The 19,996-nt window shown below is 39.3% G+C and overlaps 2 protein-coding genes across 7 annotated transcripts in view; one reads left to right on the top strand and one right to left on the bottom strand.

Annotated features, from left to right (window-relative positions):
* The window catches only part of hvcn1 (hydrogen voltage-gated channel 1), a 35,962-nt gene extending 25,652 nt beyond the window's left edge, over window positions 1-10,310 (top strand). Inside the window, exons 5-7 of the mRNA XM_077577833.1 lie at window positions 1,787-2,018; window positions 4,702-4,814; window positions 7,213-10,310. Of these exons, the coding sequence (XP_077433959.1) occupies window positions 1,787-2,018; window positions 4,702-4,814; window positions 7,213-7,269 (402 nt within the window). The 3' untranslated portion in view covers window positions 7,270-10,310. The remainder of the gene's footprint in view (window positions 1-1,786; window positions 2,019-4,701; window positions 4,815-7,212) is intronic.
* Window positions 7,515-19,996, bottom strand: part of LOC144059033 (tectonic-1-like) — a 52,231-nt gene continuing 39,749 nt past the window's right edge. For 4 of the 6 annotated variants that reach the window (XM_077577832.1, XM_077577830.1, XM_077577826.1 and 1 more), the window contains 7 exons: window positions 16,323-16,457; window positions 16,129-16,254; window positions 15,022-15,133; window positions 14,799-14,946; window positions 14,557-14,710; window positions 9,879-10,010; window positions 7,515-7,661 (listed from right to left, as the gene is read on the bottom strand). In XM_077577832.1, the coding sequence (XP_077433958.1) occupies window positions 7,515-7,661; window positions 9,879-10,010; window positions 14,557-14,710; window positions 14,799-14,946; window positions 15,022-15,133; window positions 16,129-16,254; window positions 16,323-16,457 (954 nt within the window). The remainder of the gene's footprint in view (window positions 7,662-9,878; window positions 10,011-14,556; window positions 14,711-14,798; window positions 14,947-15,021; window positions 15,134-16,128; window positions 16,255-16,322; window positions 16,458-19,996) is intronic. The other 2 variants (XM_077577827.1, XM_077577828.1) reach the window with 2 other exon arrangements.

Genomic DNA, 19,996 nt, shown 5'->3' with positions numbered 1-19,996 from the left:
TGAGAGAGAACGAAGAGTAGAAGAGGTGACTGTTGTGGACCAGGAAGTAGCAAAGATTAGAAAGGATGAAGTGTTGAAGTGTGGAAAGGCACTTGGTCCTGATGATATACCTGTGGAGGTATGGAAGTGTCTAGGAGAGGTAGCAGTAGAATGTATGACTGTGTTGTTCAACAGGATCTTAGATAGTGAGAAGATGCCTGAGGAATGGAGGAGAAGTGTGCTGGTGCCCATTATTGAAGAGTGAGGTTACAGGGAGAAGAGACCAAGAAAGTGGAGGAGTTTAAGTATTTAGGGTTAACAGTCCAGAGCAATGGAGAGTGTGGAAAAGAAGTGATGAAGCGTGTGCAGGCAGGCTGCAATGGGTGGAGAAAAGTGTCAGGTGTGATGTGATAGAAGAGTTTCAGCTAAAATGAAAGGAAATGTTTATAAAACTGTGGTGAGACCAGAGATGTTGTTTGGTCTGGAGACAGTGCCACTGAGGAAAAGACAGGAGGCAGAGCTGGAGGTGGCAGAGATGAAGATGCTGAGGTTCTCTTTGGGAGTGACCAGGATTTATAGAATCAGGAATGAGTACATCAGAGGGAACGCACATGTTAGAGGCTTTGAAAATAAAGTCAGAGAGACCAGACTGAGATGGTTTGGACATGTCAAGAGGAGAGATAATGAGTATATTGGCAGAATGATGCTGAGTTTCCAAATGCCAGGCAGAAGGTCTAGAGGAAGACCAAAGAGGAGGTTTATAAATGTAGTTAAAGAAGACAAGAAGGTAGTTGGTGTGAGAGCAGAGGATGCAGAGGACAGGGTTAGATGGAGGCAACTGATTCGCTGAAGGGAAAAGCCGAAAGGAAAAGGAGAAGAAGAAGAAGAATCATGTTGTGGTTTTTCGCACTGTTTACCAAGAAAAAGTATGCTGATGTGCATGGTAGAAATATGAAATTTTAAATACACATCAGGACTGATACAAAACAAAAAAAATCCATATGTAAAGGTTTATTGTGCCATTTTCCCCCAAAAAATTATAATTCCAATGTGCAAGTACCTCAAAGTGGCCCGGGCTGCGAGGGCCCTTAATAGCTGCTCGCAGTTCTTGTAATTTTCAGAGACACTGAATTTTAGGTATGTACAATTAATCTATATAAACTAAGCTTCACTTTCTGAAATGACTGACATTTTTTTTTACTTTTGCACTATATTGTAGTTTTTTTTGTTTGTTTTTTGATGTGCCTGATGTACAAATCTACCTTAAAATGTTTCTTCCCTGTGGCAGAAAACTGAGGTTCTATCCACTGGTTGTGGATTTGTCTTTTATTATGAGAATGACCCAAAACACATTAGCTAAGGTAACCAACAAGAAGAATCACACGCAAAAGAGTGGCCTTGCCAATCACCAGACCTTAATCCAATAGGACTGAAGATGGAGCTGAACCTTTTGAGTTGTCATGCAACAGCCTTAAAACATTAAGGAAATAGAGAAGCTCTGGAAAGAAGAATAAACCTACCTCCTTACTGACTCTCCACATAATTTACAAGTCATCTTATGGCATTGGGTTTAAATGTTTTCCAAAGTCACAGAAATTAATTTGTAACTTTTCTATCAAGTGTTTTCCACCTTAAGTTTTTATTTGATAATTTGGCTATATAGCATAAAAATCAAAACCGTACATTTATTTTTAAGTAGGCAAATGTACCAAATTAGCAGGAGATCAAATAATTATTTTTCCTCACTGTACATCAACTCTACTACTACCCATAAAAAAAACGATTTAACCAGTGACTTATTTGGCAGGTGTTTCACTACCTAAGCCTGGCACTTCTCACATTCTTCATGGTGGAGATCGCAGGCAAACTGTTTGCATATCGCCTTGAGTTCTTCCAACATAAGTTTGAGGTGTTTGATGCTTTGGTGGTGATGTTGTCTTTTGTGCTGGATGTAGTATTCATCTTCCATGATGATGTATTTGATGGAATGGGTCTACTTATCCTGCTGCGTCTCTGGAGGGTGGCTAGAATCATAAATGGTGAGTAAAACTGTAGTTCACAAATACTGAATTCTAGATGATATGAAGAGACTGTGCAACGTGAGTATCCTGCCATACACGGCAACACAATAAACTAAACCTGTCCTTGAAAGGTGCTGTATACAATCTTCTTCTGTTTAGTTTTTCTTCTTAATGCAATTGCAATCTGCTAAATCATTAGCGCCAGTTGTAGTATAATCTTTATTAGGGGACGAAGAACAACTTCTGCTATTTAATTAAATCTACATCAAATTCTACTTAGACTTGCTCTTGACAGATACAAACGTATGTTGTAGTATTGTGAGACCTCTCTTGATTACTGTCACTACAAAATAGGAGGGTCAGTCAATAAATATCCAAAATTTTGTCATAACTTTATTGAATTAAGATAGAGACTTTTTTTCCCTTTCATTTTTCTACATCACTACTCTTTTCAAAGTAATTAATCCCTGGGGTGTGTCCGAGTCCATTTGCTCACAGCATCAATGACCTCAGCATCACTGTGGTCTTTGAGTGGTCCAAACAGATGAAAGTCAGATGGGGCTAAGTCTAGACCAGTGGTTCTCAAATGGTACGTGAGATTTTAAAATATATTTTAAAAGTATCGGTATATGTAAATATTTCAGAAAATACAAAAAATAATTGTATTTTCCATAAGCTATTCGATTTCAGTGTCCTAAAAACCCAGTATCTACCCCATACCATCCATAACGGTTCGACCCAACTTGCCATATGCCACCCATGTCAATCACTTGAAAACTTTCAAAGATTCAGTTAATTATTTCTTTTTGAGAGCAGAGCTTTACTATGATCCCAAAAGATGACACTTTATGTTGATAATAATTTCTGTGCACAATTGTATATTTATAATTAAATTATTTATTAATTTATTTATTTTAGTTATCTTTTTATTTCCAATTAGTTCAAGAGACCATATAAAATACAAAGAGTTCCAAAGTAAAATCAGACAATGATGGCACAGCACTCAGTTTTAAGTCTTCTCCCCCCCTTTAATCACAAATGCTTTATGCTGGTTAGGGGGTACTTGGCCGAAAAATAAATCACAGGGGGTACATCACTGAAAAAAGTTTGAAAACCACTGGTCTAGACTGCATGGAGGGTGTCTGAGTAGCTCCCAGCCAAATTAAACAATTTTTGTCAAGGTTGTTTGCTGTACGGGGTTGTGCATTGTCCTGGTGGAAAATCGCACCTCTTGCCTGAAGCCCTCTTCTTTTGTTCATAATGTTTTCTTTCACCTTATTAGCAGCTCACAGTAATTTTCAGAGTTGACTGTGGTAACCTTGACTCTTGAAATCTTAGTCCTTGCATATCCCAGAATACTATCAGCATGATTTTGCATGTAGTTTCTCTAGATTTTTACCTCTTTTTTCCACATGCTTCCATTTGAGTGATTGACTTTTAGATTCTGGTTCAATGGAACGCCCGGTTTACATCAGATGTGACAAATCTGTTCAGGAAGTTGTCCCTCTCCCTTCTGAAGCTGCTCAGACCATTCATTGCAGTTGTCGGACGCTGTTCTTTGTGGATATTGGTAAGCATCTTTTGGATCCAACAAGCACTCACTTCATGCACACGTCAGTGCATAGTACCAATGGAGACTACAAACCTCTCCACTATGTCTTCAACTTTCACACTTCTATCTGCTAAGATGATTTCTGGTCTTAAAGTTTCTTTCTGGTTTCAGGAGTTGAAATGTCTACTGGTCTACCACTGCGTTCTTCATCATTGACCTAATTTCTGCCATATTTGAATGCTTTAGCCCATTAATAGCAAGATGCCCCCCTGAATAACTTCATACTAACTATTCATCTATCCATTTTCTTAACCGCTTAGTCCTCACAAGGGTCGCGTGGGCCGCTGGAGCCTATTCCAGCTGGCTTCGGGCAGTAGGTGGGGTACACCCTGAACTGGTTGCCAGCCAAACCAGGGCACACAGAGACGAACAACCATCCACACTCAGAATCACACCTAGGGACAATTTAGAGTGTTCAATTAACCTGACATGCATGTCTTTGGAATGTGGGAGGCAACTAGAGTACCCGGAGAAAACGCACGCAAGCACGGGGAGAACATGCAAACGCCACCCAGGAAGGCCGAAGCCTGGACTCGATCTCACATCCTCTGGACTGGGAGGTGGACGTGCTAACCAGTCAGCCACTGTGCCGCCCTCATACTAACTATGTCTAGCAAAAAAGAAAAGAAAAAGAAAGTTGTCGGACAATTAAGTACAATACGGATTCACATGTAAGTACAGGGCCTACCTATATTTCTGGAGTTTGAAAAACATAATTTTAGTGAATGCACAAATGAAACTAGTGGAGTTCAGTACTTCTAACAAGGTTAAGAACTACTATTCTAGAGTATATTTCACTTGTCTTGACACCTTCATCTTGGAGAAATCGAATTACTTTCCTCAAACTTGAGCACTCTACTAGCTTGGTGGCCATCTTAAATTTTTAAAAACTAATAAACTTGATTCACTATGAGAATGCAACCTTGTGCATGGAATAATAACTCCTCAATAATTGAGTGTTTAAAATGTGAAGGTTTTCTAGTGAATTTAAGAATTATGACAACATTCTGGATACTTATTGACTGGCCCTCACACATCTTACAATCTTGTCTATCTTAGTATTTAATGTGATGATTGAAAATGTTGCAGGAATTCTAGTGTCGGTAAAAACCCGTGCTGACCAGAAGATGCACAAGCTGAAGGGGAGCTATGATCATCTCGTACAAAGAGTTACAGAACTACAACAGCAAATTGATCAATTAGTAAGTATTCACTGATTACACAAAATTTTGTGTTAATTCACTGAATTGTTGGCAACAGATGTTAGGTGGTGGAATTGCCGTATCTTTATATCAATGCTGCAACTAACAATTATTTAATAATCAATCCACAATACATTATTTTAAATTGAGAACATAAAATGATAAAGATTCAGTTCTTGGTTTGGTCCATAAGATGCCCGAAAATTGTTCTACAAAGTAAAATCTAGGGATGTAACGATACGTTAAAAATCGATTTAATGTCGATGTAAACTGCTTAGAATATGAATCGATGTAAAAAAAATTAATAATTAATCAATGGATTTGCAACGCCGTGTTATCTGCCAGAAAGACTGGGGGGAACTAGCGTCATCTTGTGTGTTACTGTGTGACTCCTTAAGAGGTAACAGTAACACTCATTCTTTTTCATTACTTCCAGCATTTTGGTGTGCTTTAAAGGGATATTCAACACTAAATCAACTTTTTTTTGGGTGACAAACAGTTTAAACCAACGGGTGTCTACTAATGCTGTCTACATTTCCTGGTCATTATTTTTGACATTTTAGTGCATGCTTGTTGAAAGATTGAATTTGGGCTATAAACCATGTGTGTGTGTGTGTTTTTCTGTTTCCCTTTAGTTTGTATTCTACCAATTCAGGCATTGTTTTCTTCTGTTTTAGACTGGTTGAGGGGGACTATATCAATGTAAAAATACATGGTCACATGCTGTATAAAATTAGTATTAAGAACTGACACTGACAACTTCACTCATTAAATGTGCAACAGTACAACTTTGATGGAATTAAATAAATGTAAACTGTTTGCAAACATCTTCGAAATCATTGTTGGGAAAGTTAATTTTCTACGCAAACTAGTTCAAAGTTCAGCTCTTTTTTAAAATTAACTTGTTCAGTTCTTAGTTCATAATTATAATTTTTCTTAGTTCATTGTTCCAAATCTGAACTAGTTCATAGTTATATTGGTTTGGTTTCCCCCCACATTCAAATTTTTATGGAAAAATAATCATGATTTTTAGGGCATGAGCAGCGACCGCTGCAAGGTCCCTAGTGTATTAGAAGAAATTCTTATTATTAAAAAAAAAAAAAATATATATATATATATATATATAAAAAACAAAAAAAGGAGAGCAATGATGATGACATGTCAAATCGGTAAAATTACCGAATGAACAATACTGATTATTATTATTATTACGTTTTCTCTGAAAACAATCACATTTTTGGGACCTAAACATGTAGAAAACTCATCAAACTTTGTACTGTACACTCGTCGGACCTGGTGAAAAATTTGAGATTTTTAAAGTTGTCAAAAAAACAAACACACTTGTCGCACCCCCAAGGGAGCCCTATCATAGCATGTTTGTCCTAGGGCTACAAACATTTGCAGGCACGTGTCGTGTAGCACCCTGAGACGTACAAAAATGTCAGTGAAAGCCATATCCTAAAATGTACAGGAAGTGAGATATTAATTTTGGAATGTCCAATTTTGGTCCATTTTTGCACATTCACAGGAGTCATACTTTTGCCCCCTTGTCCTTGACGATTCATCCGATTTACTTGAAACTTGGCATGCATCATCTCAAGACTTGGGACAACAACTGGGGGGAAAAAACTTTTAGAATTTTTGAAATACTACATGACGGGGGCGGTGTATTAAATTTTGCCCTTAATAAAGAGGCAATGCTTAACTCTTTAACTGCCAAATCTTATCCAAAAATAGGGTTGCCAGCTGATTTCTCAAGGCAAGAATATTGTGTGCTATGACTACGTAGGTACCATATGAACGATTTTATACTGATTATATAAAAAAGTATGATTCTACCTTATTTCATTCTTTAGCAATCACCATTTGAAAATAGGTAATTTGAGTGACACCAAGTTATAATGGAAAAAATAAGAAGAAAACAAGCTTTTCGTGAAAATATACATTTTCTGCACAACAGTGACTTTTGACACAAATATTTTTTGGTTTAGTGACATCTCATCAGTCTTTCCCATCTATAAAACATGAACAAAATGAATGAAAATGTGTTTTTGATGACAAAATAATGATTTATTTACATATATGATACAGTGTGCAAACAACATTCTCACATGATATGCGACGAGGAGAAAGTAGTGAGTTTGCTGTCCGAATTGCCAAACAGGCTGAGGCTATATATTAGGCAATTACTTTATATAGTGCACGGCTATGTAGTGAATGAGGTGTTAGGGTGGACATTCGGACACAGCCTGTGTTTATTAGCAATGATGAAATTAATTCTGGGAAAAAAGCAAAGATACTTCCAGGCATGACATAATTAAGAACTTTAGAGACATTGATTGATTGATACTTTGACTCAAACATCAAATGAACTTATTTATCTCATTATCTGTCCTAGCAACAAGACAACCAGATGCTTCAGACACTTCTCAAGCGGCATGGCATAGACTTCTGATTGATTATGAATTTAAATGTGTGTTTGTATCGTGCAACTTTCTGTATTTTTTTTCTGCGTAATTATATGCATCGTTGTTTAATTGTTTGATCTGTTCAGTTCATGATTTCAATGATCAAAATGTTTTGATTTGACTACCTTCATTCATGCATTATTGCTTCATCCAATCTATTCTTTGCCCTGTATGTAAATTACAAGTACCATTTTGGTAAGTGGACTTTCACAGTATGTTAGAAGTTACTAAATCAAACAAATGGAAAGAAGAAATCAATTGGGAGCTTGGCAGTGATGGTCGGCGTAGCTCTGTAACCAGGAAAAACAGCAGCAGAAATTTCTTTGAAGCTCACTGAATTCCGAATTGAGAGTGCATCATTGCCTCGGATAAAATTAGCCTATGAAAGACACAGAAGAGTTCATTAAGGAATGCATATTTTATTTTTTGATTAACTTTTTTTACCGCCACACGTTATCAAAAAAAATGAAAACGATTTTGAGCATTTTCACTCTAAGCAATATTTTTGTTTCGTGACGCTTAGTGTGAATTAGATTTAACGTGACAAAGGCTTTGATCATTCACGCCATCTTTGAAAACGTTCTATTTCATCAGATTGGTCATGTTTCAGTCTGATTCCATACTACTGGGAGCCCACTGAAAAGAGATACAATGCTCCCATCTGCTGGCCATAGTTAGTGGGTGTTTGTGATTTCACAAGTCTATTGAGTAGACAGCGCTGCGCAACAACTTCCACTGCACATTAAGAAAAAAAAACGTAGTAAACGTCAATTAACGTTTTTCATTTGGATTTTCACTTCCACTGCACATTAAGAAAAAAAAACGTAGTAAACGTCAATTAACATTTTTCATTTGGATTTTAGTATACGTATACGAGTTAAGTATAAAACTTCAATGCAGGGTTCTTTATAATTCAAGAACATGTGCAAGACTCTGTTATTTAATAATAATAATAATGTATTGGATTTATATAGCGCTTTTTCGGACACTCAAAGACGCTTCACAGTGGATGCATTATTCGTGCGCTCACACATTCACACTGGTAGCGGTAAACTACTTTAGTAGCCACTGCTGCCCTGGGGCAGGCTGGCAGAAGCGTGGCTGCCAGTGTGCGCCTATGGCCCCAGTGTGAGTAGCACTGGAGGCATTGTGTGTGAAGTGTCTTGCCCAAGGACACAATGAAACATGACTCGGGGAGAGCAGGGATCAAACAACCAACCTATCGGTTACTAGACGACCGGCTCTACACCCTGAGCCACGGCCTCCGCCATTTTAAAAATACAAACCATCATCACAATCTCAAAAATGTTTGCAATCCTATTGACACCATGGACGAGGTTGTTGATTGACAAAGTTAGTTCCTTCAATTAACTTGAGTTCTGTGTGTACTACCAACCACTTCATGGAAGTTGATACAGAGCTGTCAACCTATATGTCTGAATTTTCATATTTTTTTTTAAAGGGACAGCAATGTAAAAAATCTACTTTTTGGAGCTTTTAGCCATGTTAAAATTCTAATTCCTCACCATAAACATCACCAAAGTGGTGTTTTCCTCTATTCGCCCCTCTATGAGAAATTCTAGGTCATTCTGCTCTCCAAGCACCAGCTCCTCCCAACCTGAGAAAACGAGCTCTTGGAACTTTTTGACGTCATGAAGTGCGGCCCCACCTCTGCCGACTAAACGCGCGCCCACTTTCTCTGAGACCTCCATGACAAAATGAGCCTTTATCAGTAAACATTCTGTCTAAATGAATTCAAAGCAATCCTTCACATTTGTTATGCCAAAGTGCAATGAAAATTGGCCGTCTTAAAATCCCAGAAAGGGTTCTGGCTGACACTTGTGTAAACTACAAGTAAAACTTTTTGCGCTGTTGAACATAACTGAACGAATGGTGTAGTGGTTAACGCACACACCCTGTAAGCAGCAAGTCTCCTGTTTGCGACCCACTCAAGATCGTCTTTTTCTTCCCTTCTTTTTTTTCTTTCTTTCCTCTTCTCCCCTCCTCCACTATGATTTATTGCGGCAAAGAGCCGTTTTGTTTTAAATGTTTATTGAAGAATTGAACATCTATCCAATTTCCACATGTAAAAAAGACACGGTTGTACTACAACGGCTGGCCAGTCTTGCTCCTTGGCAGCAGCCTGCTTGGATGACCACACGGGGAGAGGTGGGGTTTTACTGAACCGGGCATTTTAATTCCGCATTAGAAAGATAGCCAGCAAAATACCTAACATTTCATAAAAAAAATACATCCCCATGGTGTCAAAGGTAAGATTTAATCATTATATGCCTTTAGTTAACTGTGGAAGGGCTTAAAATTCCTTGATGTAATCCCTTTAACCTTTTGTCAAGAACATTATCGTGGGACCCCGTTGGAGGGACACATTACGTCACTGTAGCGAGTGGCTTTTTAAAATATCCGTAATATTTGTGTTATGGCCGGAATGAGTTGATTTCCGTAACAAAATACGAACAATCTGTAACAGTTGGCAGCTCTGTGGATATAGGTTAGATTTCAAGACATATGTATCTGTATTCCCTGCTGTTTATATTTTGTCAGCGGTTTTGGAGCCCTGTTTAAGTGTATGACCTACCAAACTGGTGGTATTGGTTTGGATCACTTCCTCGACACTCACAATCTGACCTTGGGGATTCCACAAGAATCCGTATTTGGTCCATTCAATCTGTAAATGAAGTGACAGCGGGATTCTGCAAATCTGTGAATCCTGCAAATTAAAAGAAGGTTATGTGTAAAAACGCACACACACACACACACACACACACACACACACACACACACACACACACACACACGCACACACACACACACACACACACACACACTCACACAAAGTGGAGCCTAGCTTTACATATTTAAAATCATTCATATTTTTCAAACGTATGGAAATAAAATTAATTAGTTCCAGCCATAGCTGCTAATGGAAAAAATTGTAACTGATCAGAATTGATGACCTTACAGGACTGTAAACCCTGTCTATCTGTATGAATAAATCACTTTGTGGAAATCAATGTCTCTTCTGTGCATGAGTCGCATATAACTTGGCAGTTTGTTAAGCTCTATTGACTTTACTACTTGAATTATAATTTCACACGTTTTTTTGCCATTTACAGTGCCTTGCGAAAGTGTTAGCCCCCTTGAGTTTTTTTTATTATTATATTTTGCCACATTTTAGGCCTCATGAGATTTTTGGGGGTGAAGAACCAGCACCAAGTGTTTGTTTGCTTGTTTGTTTATTTATTGAACATATAAACAGGTAACAGAAATATTGCAATTCAAAGTAAAAAAGTTTAAGAGAAACGTTTTACATACATGGTCATCATTAGGCACATGTTCAAATGAGGTTGGAAGTCATACAATTTTTTTTCTAGTCCTACCCCTTATCAAACTGACAATAGCCAGATTGATATTGCGATTCACTCAAGGGAGTTCTCCACAATATCAATCAGGGACAGCTCCATTGTGATTTGCTCCTGAAACGCAGGACATTCTGGACAATACTTTGAGCTGATGTGCATGAACTTGTGCACGCCTACCAAACTTTTGTTTTGACCAATCACAGCAATGGATATGAATGTCTGGGGAAAAAAAACACAAACATCTTTACCAGATAAAAATGCACGAAACGCCACGCTGTTCTTCTTCAAAAAGGAAACTGTGAGTAATTCTGCAAGAACACAATTAATTGCAGCGTCCATGCATTCGTCCACCCGTGCCGCAATGTTAGGTTTGTTTGTTTCCCATGGCTTAAGCACTTTCGTCACAGCTGCATATCCCGCCCCGAAACACAATGTTGCTTTGTGATTGGTCTGAAAATCAGCGGGCTCGGTACAAAGATGGATACTCCAGAGTTTGTGAATTCACAAATGCAGCGAGAATTCATCTTGCAGAGCAAGGTTAACCCCTTCTAGGAAAAACAACATAAAAACTTGCACATACAAATAACTGCACTTAGAGATATGCATATATATGCCAAACTATACACATATAAATCAACACACAAACTCACACATAGATTTTTCATTGCACTGTAATATATAATCTGACTTGAACTCACTTATACCTGATTTAAAGCGATACAAGACTTCTAACTCATTTTCCAGTATTGTATTAGGCATTGTGTACAAAGAGTAAAAGTGCAAATATCTCTGACATCTTATTCCCTGAATTTACAACGATTAACTATCAAAATAAGAACATACTGTGGTGAACACCATTATCCTGGTTACGTGATCGTGATGACGTATCTTGTGCGTAAATGAAAGCCGCCTTAGTTCACTTCAATGGGAGTTTGCTGACGTAATGGGCTAGAAAAGGCCGTCTTCTTTCTTGATGTTGATATTTGAAAAAGTTGTGTTTGTTTGCAAATAAAAAAAAAAAAAATAAATAAATAAATAAAAAAATGTTCCAATTACGGCGCCAATTCTGATCAGAGTAAAATCCACAGCACGTCATTTCGTCAAACATCATTTTACGAAGTTTCATGTCATTCCGTGTGGGGGTGGGGCGGTGGGGGTGGCCTCTCTTAATTAGCAAAAGCATGCTCAGCACACAACATGTAGCCTAGCAGAGTAAAAGTCACCTGGAGGTTTACAGTCCAGGTTAGGGACCGTCCACAAATTAAATTTCCAGAGTGAACAATGTCAATGGTGACTTGACTGGTAATTTGAGCCTCTGTAACATGCAACTTGTAGACTTTGACTTCGACTTGCTATGAGCCGGCCGGCTGAATGAGTCGGCCATTTTCATCCGGCTTTTGGCTGGATACAAATCTTTGGCGAGTCCTCAGTGGCTGTACTACTTTTGAAGAAGTGCTTCTTTGCTATAGGGCGTAATTCCACCTTTGATGTCCGCCGTGGGACGCAATAATTCCTCGTGAGAGGCTTTGTTGTCATTAGCGGCTATGTCTTATATGCGTGTTTTATGCACACGACGCGTCACGATGATCACGTGACTGTCCAAAATGGCCGATACTGTCCTTAATGCAAAAGTATTCATAAAAAGTGCTATAAAATCCTAATCGCTCAACATAAATTGACAATTATTTCAGGGAAAAGTTTAAATAAACCATTTCACAGAACAACTACTTAGTTTTTCAAAAGTCTTGTATTCCTTTAAATATATATTTTTTTTACTTTACTTAATTTATTTTTAATACTTTGGTTGTTGTTTTATCACAGCAAGTGACTGACATATTTTCAGGTTGATTTCAAAATTGTTCCACAGATTTACACCTATAAGAGAAACACACCTTTGCTTAATTAGTTTTTGTTTTGAATATTTTATAGACACTTGTACACCTTAAACGTTGTACATTATTTGAGCTATTTTCTCGACAAAACTCGGTCATAAAATCATTGTAGTTAATTTGATAAATAGTACATTTGTACTATATATATATATATATATATATATATATACATACATACAGTGGAACCTGAACAAATTGGACTTCAACCAAAAATTCTGAATAAAATATGCCTCGGAAGTTTGAACTCATTTTCGGAGTTCGAACACCCAAGCAAAGCAAGCTAAGCTGAACGTACCAGTGGCAGCAAAGCAAAGCATACAGTGCTACGAACCAAAGTGGAATTAGGAAGGAGATTATCGTGCCATTGTAACTACCGTGACTACTTCTGTAAATACTGGCACGAGGACCCCCCTTAGCTTTTCAACAACGTGCCTGACGCTAAACGCAAGGACCGCTTAGTAGTCTAACAATATGCCCAATGTAAAATACACAAATTTAGCACTGAACTAAAGCAAGCATTTATACCATCATACCACAACTAAAAAGGTAAGGTATTTTTTTTATTTATTATTTAAATACTGTACAGGGTGTAAATGTAAAAAAAACATACATATAAATTTGAATATATATGTGCCATCAGACACATTGCACCTTTATCTTTGACAGCACTAATATATATATATATATATATATATATATATATATATATATATATATATATATATATATATATATATATATATTAGGGATGCACCGAAAGGAATTTTTGGGGCCGAAACCGAAAATGAGATATGCTTGGCCGAATGTTTAGGGTTAAAAAATTATGCCAATTTTTACAATTATCATTGCATTTATTATAATTAATAAAAAACAATTGTACTTTATAGTTAATGTACAGTACTTCATACCGGCGGGCACGGGTGCATGCAGTGCAGTGCGGATGACGTATTTGTAGGCTATTTGGAGCTGGACAAGGTGCGGTGCGCTTAAAATTGGCACATTCACATATTCACCAACGTTTAAAAATAAATACATTTCTTTACACCAGCCAATCGGCTTTGGGAACGGACTGCAAAGTCACACATTGCGTCCTGTACAGATCTGTAGTCACCCGGAGATAGTGGTAAGTGTTAACTTGTTTAAGACTGTTGATAGCAATAGTGCTAACATTAGCTAAAGTATTTAGCATGGCTACAAGAATGCAAGAGAAAAAGTGGAAGCGCTCGAGGGGCTCTCATCAAAGAAAAAAGGAAGGCGCTGCAGGAGAAAGTGTGGCTCACCTATAGTGCAGTACTCAGCAGCGCTCGCTTTTTTGACATAGTTTACCAAACGACCCTCTCCTTCTCCAGTGTGCACAATGAAGCTGCCGGTACTCACAAAGCCAGCGAGCAGCAAGGCGGACACTCATTCCCGTGTTTGGTATTTAATTCAAACAGACACTTGCTTGCAGCGTTTTTTCTTTCTTACTTTGCTTGTGTCACCACAACATCCTCTTTCGGCCATATTCTTTTGGCTTGAATTTTATTTCGGCCAAATGCCGAAAATGCATATTTTTGGCACGGAAATTTTCGGTGGTCGAATATTCGGTGCATCACTAACATATACAGTCCGTATATATATATATATATATATATATATATATATATATATATATATATATATATATATATATATATATATATATATATATATAAAATGCGCCACGGTAACAACAATTTTGTCCAAATGTACACGTATATAGAAATATAGCTAGCGCACCAAGGGAAATCAGTTTTTTCCATGGCAATCGTGCATGTTGTTTGTAGTTAAAAAAAAAAAATTATGTGACCCATAATAAAATGTCCCTACTAGTTACTTAATGTGTGTGAAAGTCAATGGTCTTGTTTATGCATCAAACACCAACAGCATTTTTTTTTAGATTGTCTAGTTCAGTCATGTTTGGCTGCGCCGCTCAGTGTGTGGCTGGCATTAATAAGAACGATTCCAGGCAGACTGTGCTTACCCTGTGATTATAGTTGCGCTTGATGGGCACCCAGTCAAGGGAATTGTGCAATGCAGAGTTTCCAAATGTAGCAACATATTGGTGGTAGGTTTGTCCTCGCAGACCATCAAGAATGATTTGGGAAACCAGGGAGCAGTTGGCTGCATCCACCAGGCTGCAGAAGACAGAAGACATCCAATCACATACTGCACACACCTTTTCATTGGAGTGAGGTTATTGGGTTTGTGCTTAGAAAGTAATGCCTTAGTGTGCAGCCAGACATTGAGTCAACACCAAACAAGACAGGAGAGCGCTGATGAGGACTGTTCATACAGTTATGGTTTGCAGAACTCTGGAGAAGAGACAGTGTGTCTCCAGGGTTGATGTTTAAAACCCTTCCTGTAAGGACAACTGTTAAGAACAACAGAAGACGAGAAAACTAAACAGCAGCAAGCAAAAAAACGTAAGTCATGTTAGTGATAATACCATTCAGACTAAGTAAAGGATATTCAGCGATTTCTTGTGCTGACAAAATAGGAAGTCCAACAATATAACCTGGATTTCCTCTGTTATGGAGTGGTGCGTTCTTATTCTTCTCCTATTAAATGATAAAAGACAGTTGGTAACTCAAATCAATACCTGTAATATGACAGTACAAGTGTAGCTTCTGTTGCTGATCTCCATTTGAATGCAGTCATAGTTATGAAGGTTATGGCATTTTAAAATAGAAAGAAAACCTTAATGTAGTTATTAAGCCAATGTTTCATTGTCCTCGTGTGTTGCCATTACCGTATTTTCCGGTCTCTAAGCCGCTACTTTTTCCATGCGCTCTGACCCCTGCAACCAATGTGCACAACGGACGGGTTCCGAGGCCTGGCCCCAGCGGGAAAGCGGGGAGGGGTTTCGCCGTGCTGGCCAAGGCCCGGCTTGGACCAAGAGTTTAGATTTGTTTGTGGGGGGGGGGGGGGGGGGGGGCACAGCAAACCGAATGGCGGACAGACGCAGCGGCGCAAAGGAAGGGGGGGGTGGGTTGGCGGACGGGATTGCGTTCCTTCTTGGCGGCGCTGTTTATAACCCGATGCGGTAGGTATTCACTATTCATTTAGTATTTTTAAAAGTTACATTTATTAGGTGCAACAAGTGTTTAATAGCTTAATTGAGGCGTAAAAAAAAAAAGGGTCAACCTCTACTTCGCATATGACAATCTAATTTCCTTCATGTGATGAATAAACTACCTGCCTGCCTGCCTGTCTATCTATAGGAGTAAAACAAGCTGTCAGTCACATCACCCAGCACTTCCACTTGACACTCTTATTAGGGCCCGAGCAGTGAACGCTGCAAGGTCCCTATTGTATCTGTAGAAATTATTTTTTATTCTTCTGTCTTCTCCGCAAACAATCACATTTGTAAACATGTCACCAAACTTTGCACACTCTTTGGGCCTGGCGAAATATTACTATTAGCGCCCCAGAGAGTGGAAAAATAAAAACCAATACCACCACATTTGGCCTAGAGCAACAAAAATTGTATTCTTTTGTGAATAACACCTGTGTAAGCTAAAAAACAAAAAAGCTTACTGATCTTAAATAATACCTGAATAAATTTGACAGAGAACTCCTGTTCCAAGGTAAGTGGTGTTACATGAACATTTCCAAGCAGCAAATGTACTGCAGCATTCACTATTTGGCCTGCTTCGCTGTACTTCACTAAATATGCAACCTGAGGAAACAAAAAACAATACATTTTAAAAATATACCTGTTATCAAAGTCGAAAAGTTTTTACTCACCTTCAACACAACATTTGAGCAAACATTTGGATTAATGAGATATGGCTTCATGTTTTCCTCTTCACTGATCATGACTTCATTTTGGGTGCCAACTAAAGACTGCAACACAAGTGAAGCCATCTCCACAGGAACAACCTGAGAAACACACACAGAGGTTGAGCAATGTATTTTCCTTCGTTTTTCTTTTTTTAACTCATTCAATGCCAAAGGCGTATTTTGCTAAGCCCAAGAGATTATCCATCCATCCATCTTCTACCGCATATCCGGAGTCAATTAAATTTCCACTGAACTTTTAGATTTAAAAACAGGGAAATAAGTAAAAGTATTCACCAGTGCAAATTACCTTTCAAACATGAAATATCACCACTGGCAAATAAAATGTTCTCTGAACTTTTTAATTCAGTAACAGGGAAATATGGCGGTACGGTGGCTGACTGGATAGTACGTCCGCCTCCCAGTGCAGAGGACGTGAGATCGGGGTTTCAGCCTTCCTGGGTGGAGTTTGCATGTTCTCCCCATGCTTGCATGGGTTTTCTCCGGGTACTCCGGTTTCCTCCCACATTCCAAAGACATGCATGGCAGGTTAATTGAACACTTCTAATTGTCCATAGGTGTGATTGTGTGTGTGTGAATGGTTGTTCGTCTCTGTGTGCCCTGTGATTGGCTGGCAACCAGTTCAGGGTGTACCCCGCCTACTGCCCGAAGCCAGCCACAGTCTCCTTGTGAATGAGGCAGACACAGTTGTTGCAGGTTTCTGTGAAAAAATAGTCCAATTTCCACCTCTCCTTGAATTGCCGCGGGCTGGACTTTGGATATGTCTGATCTAGCTCCTCCGGGGGGATCCCAAGGCGTTCCCAGGCCAGCCGAAAGACATAGTCTCTCCAGCATGTCCTGGGTCGTCCCCGGGGCCTCCCGCCGGTGGGACATGCCCGGAACACTTCACCAGGAAGGCGTCCAGGAGGCATCTGAACCAGATGCCCGAGCCACCTCAACTGGCTCTCCGAGTCCCTCCCAGATGACCGAGTTTCTCACCCTATCTCTAAAGGAGAGCCCGGACACCCTGCGGAGGAAACTCATTTTGGCCGCTTGTATCTGGGATCTTGTTCTTTCGGTCACGACCCTTAGTTTGTGACCATAGGTGAGGGTAGGAACGCAGATCGACCGGGAAATCTTCACCACAACAGACCGATACAGAGTCCGCATCACTGCAGACGTTGCACCAATCTACCTGTCGATCTCCTGCTCCTTTCTGCCCTCACTCGTGAGCAAGACCCCTACAAACTTGAACTCCTCCACTTGGTGCAGGACCTCATCCCTGACCCGGTGAGGACACTCCTAACCCCCATTAGTCTAAACATGGCATTCTCAATAATATTACATTTGTGGAACATTAGTTAAGAATTAAGCAGCAAAATTCATCCATTTCGATCCATCTCATGGCCACCGCTCTTGTGGCCATTTTACGATCATGAACTGAAGGCATGACACTTGCCCGTTAAGCAAATCCAGTATGTATATGTAATACAAGCACACATACAGTATATGACAAGGATTAACATCCTTATAACTTCATTAATTAAAATGTGTTGCTGGGAACCGGGTGTCTTTACCGTCATCATCGATTTGCAAAGCTACATAGATATGACGCCGGTGCCTCCACTGCAGCAGAGCTCCACCAGGCCTGGTCACCTCAAGTCCCCGTGTCAACCAGAACAGTTAGTAGAATTCTGTCTCGAAATGGCCTCCATGGTCGAATCAGTGCCCAGAAACCAGCACTAAACAAAAGGCAATTAAAAAAATGTGTGGCATTTGCCAAGGCCCACAGCCTGCTAAAAGGATGGAAGCTGGAAAAGTGGCTGAAGGTGGATTTTTCTGATGAATCTTCGGTTGAAGTACATCACAGCCACCGCAAATATTGCAGAAGACCTACTGGAGCCCGCATGGATCCGAGATACACCCAGAAAACAGCTAAGTTTGGTGGCGGAAAAATCATGGTCTGGGGTTACATCCAGTATGGGGGCGTGCGAGAGATTTGCAGGGTGGAAGGCAATATCAATAGCCTAAAATATCAAGACGTATTGGCTACCTCTTTCATTCCCAACCATAAAAGAGGTCAAATTTTGCAGCAGGATGGCGCTCCATCGCACACTTCCATCTCTACATCAAAGTTCCTCAAGGTGAAGAAGATCAAGGTGCTCCAAGACTGGCCAGCCCAGTCACCAGACATGAACATCATTGAGCATGTCTGGGGTAGAATGAAAGAGGAAGCATGGAAGACCAAACCAAAGAATCTTGATGAACTCTGGGAGGCATGTAAGACTGCTTTCTTTGCTATTCCTGATGACTTCATCAATACATTGTATGAATCATTGCCGAACCGCATGGATGCAGTCCTTCAAGCTCATGGAAGTCATACAAGATATTAGATATGGATCTCACAGCACCACTACTTCATTCTCTGATGTTATGCAACTTTTTTTTTGCATTTGAAGTAAATTATTTGTTCCATTTTCACATTACTTTTTGTAGGCGACAAAACTTTTGTCTTGCCAAAATCTGACCTTTCTGTGTTCATTAAATGATCAAAATTTCTTCAGTGAAGCAAATTTATTTTTGTATATTAAACATCATTTGGGAGGGTTTTAGCTTTTCTATGAGCCATTTCCAAAACCAATGGGTTAATTAAAAGTCAGGTTATAAGCTGGTGTTTCTACAAAATGGATAAGCGACAAGACTTTTGTCAGGGACTGTAGAATGCTAAACTCTCCCAAATTCTCAACCGATTTTCATTTTTGTTGTTGGATATGACACAATTAAAGGATGACACAAACAACTATGCCACATCTAAAAAAAAAAATAAAAAAAATTTCTTTAAATCTGCGGTTTAAAAATTCTGCCTAAATCATGGCCATGTTAATAGATTGTCATAAACCAATCCATTTGTAAAGCCATCAAGAAATCAGCGTGTTACGAGTATTTAAGTGGGTAAATCATCCACCATACCACTGACTACAGCACAGCACACCAGAGCAGTCCTCTGACCTAAGATGGTCGACCAGTGACAACACTTCGCACTCCACCTTGAGCCATCTAGTGTTCTTACAGATGTCTATGGCTTTTTTTTTAACACATTATAGAGCATCGAAAATTATAAACACTCAACTCTCGCTCAGTCAAGTGGAGCTAACTGAACGGTTTGATGGAAGAGGTTGAAGTGCAGTACTGTACTACATGTCCCCGGCAGTTAGCTCATCTCTGGAAGAAGCGTGGGCATTTCGAAGCACATGCATTATGCTGACTGAGAGACCACAATTTACAAACATAGCAACAACTTTTATTTGGCATGAGTGAATGAGCAGCAAGGTGAGAACCCCGGCGAGCAACGGTGAAAGAATGAGCAAGCAGGAGTTAGCTATAGCAGCTAACAAGAGCGGCTAACAGGAGTTAGATCGAGCCATAGGCCGGAGTGGCTAACAAGAGTATATAGCGGGAGAAGCTAGTAAAAGCACTGGGTCCGACACTAGCTCGAAGCACCATCAGAGGCTAGCTTCGTTCGTGAAGTTGTCCTTCGGGTATCCGAAACAGACAGATGGCAGCGGATAAACATGTCAGCCTCTTGTAAGGCGCAGCACGACCTATGCAATATAATTAACGATTGCTATACCTACGAGTAT

The sequence above is a fragment of the Vanacampus margaritifer genome, chromosome 10 (assembly GCF_051991255.1).
Source record: "Vanacampus margaritifer isolate UIUO_Vmar chromosome 10, RoL_Vmar_1.0, whole genome shotgun sequence".
NCBI lineage: Eukaryota > Metazoa > Chordata > Actinopteri > Syngnathiformes > Syngnathidae > Vanacampus > Vanacampus margaritifer.
This window is presented reverse-complemented; position numbering and strand designations above follow the sequence as displayed.